This window comes from Salvelinus sp. IW2-2015, unplaced genomic scaffold (assembly GCF_002910315.2).
Source record: "Salvelinus sp. IW2-2015 unplaced genomic scaffold, ASM291031v2 Un_scaffold1760, whole genome shotgun sequence".
Classification (NCBI taxonomy): domain Eukaryota; kingdom Metazoa; phylum Chordata; class Actinopteri; order Salmoniformes; family Salmonidae; genus Salvelinus; species Salvelinus sp. IW2-2015.
This window is the reverse complement of record NW_019943140.1, coordinates 152,575-159,204: the sequence shown is the minus strand read 5'-3', so window position 1 is coordinate 159,204 and position 6,630 is coordinate 152,575. Positions and strand designations below refer to the sequence as shown.

The following is a 6,630-nucleotide window of genomic DNA, read 5'->3' as shown; positions in this document are numbered from 1 at the left end:
TGGCTAGCTGACAGACAGACAGACAGACAGACAGACAGACAGACAGACAGACAGACAGACTAGCTGACAGACAGACAGACAGACTAGCTGACAGACAGACAGACAGACAGACAGACAGACAGACAGACAGACTACATGATTAACTGATAGTAATTGAAGCTGGTGAAGTTGAACTCACTGGGTCTGAGGGCAGGTAGGGAGCAGTACTGGTCCAGCCAGGACAGAGTAGTACGACACAGATCCTCTACACTGGCTGTGGACACCATCCTGTTATAGGAGTCAAACAGGGGCTCTACCATGATGCTGAACTGAGCTAGTGTTTAGGAAAGAACCATTCTGATTTATGTTTTATTATCTATGACAACACACACACACACACATATATACAGTGCAGGACACACAATGCAAAGCACAATACATGATATTTACATCACCATATTGTGTGACTCCAGGAGCCATATGTAAAAGGGATCTTAGCATTTGTAATGAGGATCCATTTCATCTTATTTATGAATATCTAAAAAGCAGATCCTTCCCTATGTCAGCATTCCCACACTGAGACGCTTTTGTCGTTGTCGTTGTTGTTGTCGTTGTCGTTGTCGTTGTCGTTGTCGTTGTCGTTGTTGTTGTTGTGAATACAGGAACAGATCTAACACTGAACGTATGCTTAACCTAAAGGTTCCTGTGGCCAGACAGAGTGGAGAAGGATACGACCCAGAACTTCCAGTTCTGTAGAGTCCGTGCCCGGACGTACTCTCTGAACTTCTCCCTCATGTGGTCAAAGCGTTGGCAGGTGATGGGCATGCCAGTGACGGGCAGCTGCAGCTGGTACACACTGCATCGGGAGAGGCTTGTTACGATGACATACACATAAACACGCACGCCACAGGAAGCTGCTGAAGGGAGGACGGCTTATAATAACGGCCCGGAACGGCACTAATGGTAAGGCATCAAACGCATGGAAACCATGGAAACCATGGAAACCATGTGTTTGATGTATTTGATACCATTCTACCCATTCCGCTCCAGACATGACCACGAGCCTGTCCTCCCCAATTAAGGTGCCACCAACCTCCTGTGACACACACACACACACACACACGTATGTTATGTACAGTATGTTTAGTGCATTTCTTACTCGATGGCAGAGTTAAGGAGCAGAATCTGGCTTCTGAGTCTCTGAGCCTCCTCGTACAGCTGAGCTCTCTCCTGCTGAATCAGACTGATGTACTCTGCTGTCTTATGTAGAGTCGTGGCCTTGCTGATCTGGGACACAGAGACAGACGGTATATAATGTAGATGAAATACAGAGATATAATGTTATACACTGTAACTATGTTTCAATGCAACACCTATTATTACCAGAAGCATTGCAGCTCAGTGCAGCTCCCAATCCTCTACAACACTGGGCCTTGTGCAGTCCATTCCTGACTCAAAGCCTCAATCGCTTTAGTTTCAAGTCAAAGTTAGACGTCCATCCGGGTCCCAAGAACGTCTAGAATTGCCTTCAAAACCGGCCACTAGGGGCAACGGTGAGCGCTGTTACCTCGAAGTGGGCTGGCGGCTTGCTAGAACGTTGTGGAAGGGGATGGTGGATGGGTGGAAGAGCCACGCTCCGGCGACAAAGGTTACGTGTTCAATCCCAGTGCTAGGCAATCGTTTTTAGTTTTTCTGTTTTAACCGTTAACTCTTTCCCAATCTTTAACCCTTAACCTTTTCCCAACATTTAACCCTTAACCCTATCCCAAAGTTTAAGCCACCCTATCCTAACCTTTAACCCTATCCCAAACTTTAACCCTTTAAAACCCTTTTCCAAACTTTAACCCTTAACCCTATCCCAACCTTTAACCCTTAACCCTATCCCAACCGTTAACCCTATCCCAACCTTTAACATTTAACCCTATCCCAACCTTTAACCCGTAACCCTATTTTAAGCCTTTCCCAAACTTTAACCGTTAACGTAACCGCTCAGAATTAATTCCTAAACCTCCCCTTATTTTAATACCATCCCAAACCTTAACCCTTCCTTAAATGTATTTTTTTATTTAACTAGGCAAGTCAGTTAAGAACACATTTTTCTTTACAATGATGGCCTCCCCCGTCCAAACCCGGACGACGCTTGGCCAATTTTGCGCCACCCTATGGGACTTCCAGTCACGGCCTTATGTGATACAGCCTGGATTCCAACCAGGGTCTGTAGTGACGCCTCTTGCACTGAGATGCAGTGCCTTAGACCGCTGGGCCACTCGGGAACCCTTAACAAGATGCGAAACCCCCAGCCCGACGCAAGTGTATTTTTGTTTTTACGGAGATAGGTAACAGTGTCTCAACTTAAACGTGTTGGAAAATAACGTCAAGAGTGCTTACCTTTATACTTGGCTGAGAGCTCATCGTGGTGACGAGACTGTGCAGAACATCAAAGCCTAGCTTGATGTTGAAACGTCTCTTCTGCTCAGCAGAGACGTGAGTTATACTCCTGGACTGTGTCTGCAACAGACACACATGTCATAGATCAGGAACTGTGTGATTATCTACTGTATTGTATAATATTAACTGTATGGTCCTCTGTAGTTCAGTTAGTAGAACATGGTCCTCTGTAGTTCAGTTAGTAGAACATGGTCCTCTGTAGTTCAGTTAGTAGAACATGGTCCTGTCTCTGTAGTTCAGTTAGTAGAACATGGTCCTCGTGTAGTTCAGTTAGGTAGAACTGGTCCTCTGGGGGTAGTTCCGTTAGTAGAACATGGTCCTCTGTAGTTTCAGTTAGTAGAACATGGTCTCTGTAGTTCAGTTAGTAGAACATGGTCCTCTGTAGTTCAGTTAGTAGGAACATGGTCGCTCTGTAGTTCAGTTAGTAGAACATGGTCCTCTGGGTAGTTTTCAGTTTAGTAGAACATGGTCCTCTGTAGTTTAGGTTAGTAGAATGGTCCTCTGTAGTTCAGTAGTAGAATGGTCTTGTGGTTCAGTTAGTAGAACATGGTCTCTGTAGTCAGTTAGTAGAACATGGTCCCTGTAGTTCAGTTTAGTAGAACATGGTCCTCTGTAGTTCAGTTAGTAGAAACATGGTCCTCGTTGTAGTTCAGTTAGTAGAAACATGGGTCCTCTGTAGGTTCAGTTGTAGAACATGGTCCTCTGTAGTTCAGTTGTAGAACATGTCTCTGTAGCTCAGTTAGTAGAACATGGTCCTCTGTAGCTCAGTTAGTAGAAATGGTCCTCGTAGTTCAGTTAGTAGAACATGGTCCTCTGTAGTTCAGTAGTAGACACATGGGGTCCTCTGTAGTTCAGTTAGTAGAACATGGTCCTCTGTAGTTTTCAGTTAGTAACCTGGTCCTCTGTAGTCAGATTAGTAGAACATGGTCCTCTGTAGTTCAGTAGTAGAAACTGGTCCTCTGTAGTTCAGTTAGTTAGAACATGGTCCTCTGTAGTTCAGTTAGTAGAAAATGGTCCTCTGTAGTAGTTAGTAGAACATGGTCTCTGTAGTTCAGTTAGTAGAACATGTCCTCTGTAGTTAGTTAGTAGAATGGTTCTGTAGTTCATTAGGTAGAACTGGTCCTCTGTAGTTCAGTTAGTAGAACATGGTCCTGTGTTAGTTAGTTAGTAGAACATGGTCCTCTGTAGTTCAGTTAGTAGAACATGGTCCTCTGTAGTTCAGTTAGTAGAACGTGGTCCTCTGTAGTTCAGTTAAGTAGAGAACTGGTCTCTGTAGTTCAGTTAGTAGAACATGGTCTCTGTAGTTCAGTTAGTAGAACATGGTCTCTGTAGTTCAGTTAGTAGAACATGGTCCTCTGTAGTTCAGTTAGTAGAAACATGGTCCCTCTGTAGTTCTCAGTTAGTAGAACATGGTCCTCTGTAGCTCAGTTAGTAGAACATGGTCCTCTGTAGCTCAGTTAGTAGATATGGTCTTGTAGCCTCAGTTAGTAGAACATGGTCCTCTGTAGTTCAGTTAGTAGAACATGGTCCTCTGTAGCTCAGTTAGTAGAACATGGTCCTCTGTAGTTCAGTTAGTAGAACATGGTCCTCGGTAGCTCAGTTAGTAGAACATGGTCCTCTGTAGCTCAGTTAGTAGAACACATGGTCCTCTGTAGTTCAGTTAGTAGAACATGGTCCTCTGTAGTTCAGTTAGTAGAATATGGTCCTCTGTAGTTCAGTTAGTAGAACATGGTCTCTGTAGTTCAGTTAGTAGAACATGGTCCTCTGTAGTTCAGTTAGTGGATATGGTCCTCTGTAGTTCAGTTAGTAGAACATGGTCCTCTGTAGCTCAGTTAGTAGAACATGGTCCTCTGTAGTTCAGTTAGTAGAACATGGTTCTCTGTAGTTCAGTCAGTAGAACATGGTCCTCTGTAGCTCAGTTAGTAGAACATGGTCCTCTGTAGTTCAGTTAGTAGAAACATGGTCCTCTGTAGTTCCAGTTAGTAGAACATGGTCCCTCTGTAGCTCAGTTAGTAGAACATGGTCCTCTGTAGTTCAGTTAGTAGAACATGGTCCTCTGTAGTTCAGTTAGTAGAACATGGTCCTCTGTAGTTCAGTTAGTAGAACATGGTCTCTGTAGTTCAGTTAGTAGAACATGGTCCCTCTGTAGTTCAGTTAGTAGAACATGGTCCCTCTGTAGCTCAGTTAGTAGAACATGGTCCTCTGTAGTTCAGTTAGTAGAACATGGTCCTCTGTAGTTCAGTTGTAGAACATGGTCCTCTGTAGCTCAGTTAGTAGAAACATGGTCCTCTGTAGTTCAGTTAGTAGACATGGTCCTCTGTAGTTAGTCAGTAGAACATGGTACTCTGTAGCTCAGTTAGTAGAACATGGTACTCTGTAGCTCAGTTAGTAGAAACATGGTTCTCTGTAGGTCAGTTAGTAGAAACATGGTCCTCTGTAGCTCAGTTAGTAGAATATGGTCCTCTGTAGTTCAGTTAGTAGAACATGGTCCTCTTGCTCAGTTAGTAGACATGGTTCTCTGTAGTTCAGTTAGTAGAACATGGTTCTCTGTAGCTCAGTTAGTAGAACATGGTCCTCTGTAGTTCAGTCAGTAGAACATGGTACTCTGTAGCTCAGTTAGTAGAACATGGTTCTCTGTAGGTCAGTTAGTAGAACATGGTCCTCTGTAGCTCAGTTAGTAGAATATGGTCCTCTGTAGTTCAGTTAGTAGAACATGGTCCACTTTAGCTCAGTTAGTGAACAGGTCTCTGTGTTCAGTTAGTAGAACATGGTTCTCTGATGCTCAGTTAGTAGAACATGTCCTTGTAGCTCAGTTAGTAGCATATGGTCTCTCTGTAGTTCAGTTAGTAGAACATGGTCCTCTGTAGTTCAGTTAGTAGAACATGGTCCTCTGTAGTTCAGTTAGTGAACATGGTTCCTCTGTAGTTCAGTTAGTAGAACATGGTTCTCTGTAGCTTCAGTTTAGTAGAACATGGTCCTCTGTAGCTCAGTTAGTAGAACATGGTCCTCTGTAGTTCAGTTAGTAGAACATGGTCCTCTGTAGTACAGTGGAGGCTCCGAGGAGGAGGAAGGGGGACCATCCTCCTCAGTGAATATCATGAAAATAGAAATAGTGAAACATTTAAAACGTTTTTATTCTTCAGTTTTTATCTAAAATCGTCCCTTTTCCTAAGTCATGGATGGAGATGTGGATTTGGACTTCTGGTTTTGACTCAATTCTCTGTAGTTCAGAACATGGTCCTTGATTATGACGGAGATTCTGATCTAACCATAAATGTTGTGCCACTGGCCTGAGATTATTGAAGTTCAATAGTTAGCCTAGTAGGCTCACGTTAACTAACTAGCTAACTAAGCTGGTTCATTGTTGCCCATGCGAGGAAGTTAGGCGAGCAAGCATTTTAGCTCAGTAGCCAATGAAAACAAAAAATGTAAAGTGTACTGCATGACAGAGTCATCGATCATTTTGCCCAACATGAAAGAGAGGAGGATGGCTTGGTGTTCAACTAGTCTACAAGTAGAGTGAGTCAATTATTTTGTTTCATGCTCACGCAAGCACGCACTAACACACAGAGAGGTAGAAAATCAGTAGCCATGGACAGCCACATGATATTTAACAATATTGATTGGACTAAATCGTTTTTGGTATCTTTAAGTTTGTTTTCAGTGTATTAAACTAAGCATATATTTTGTTGATTTGATGATGTTTAAGGTGAAATGGAGCTGGAATAGCGGAGGCAGTGCTCCTGTTGTCTTTGTGTTGACCTGCGGTAACTCTGTGGTTCTAATTCAGTAGTTTAGTGAACTGTCGAAAACATTAACTTGCTTAAATTTACATAACAGTTCCCAGTCCAGATCTTGACCATGCTGCAGGTCATATAACTGTTGTTACGTGCAATATGTACATTGTGGCCTTCACCGGACAGATGTTTCTCTCCGGTTTTGTGATGAAACAAATGTATGTGTAGTTTAATTTATTCCGCCACTGTGTGACTTGTCTTTTTGTTGTCACGGCCTTATTGTAGCTTATATCCTCTACGGGATGGGTGTCCCTAAACTGGACGGTTGTTGCTAACATGCTAATGTGACTAGAATGACGTTGCATAAACACGCCAACTTCCCGGGACAATAGACTGTCTTATATGGGCAGAAAGCTTAATTCTTGTTAATCTAACATCTCTTCTTTCTCAACAACAACCAACGGAG

At 43.1% G+C, this 6,630-nt stretch overlaps 1 protein-coding gene across 1 annotated transcript in view; it reads right to left on the bottom strand.

The window, feature by feature from the left end:
* Nucleotides 1–6,630, bottom strand: part of LOC112071899 (carbohydrate-responsive element-binding protein-like) — a gene marked incomplete at its 3' end in the record, with an annotated part of 13,780 nt that overhangs the window by 2,291 nt on the left and 4,859 nt on the right. Inside the window, exons 4-7 of the mRNA XM_024139325.2 lie at nt 2,368–2,487; nt 1,139–1,266; nt 712–835; nt 179–308 (exon numbers count right to left, since the gene is read on the bottom strand). Coding sequence (XP_023995093.2) covers nt 179–308; nt 712–835; nt 1,139–1,266; nt 2,368–2,487 — 502 coding nt within the window. The remainder of the gene's footprint in view (nt 1–178; nt 309–711; nt 836–1,138; nt 1,267–2,367; nt 2,488–6,630) is intronic.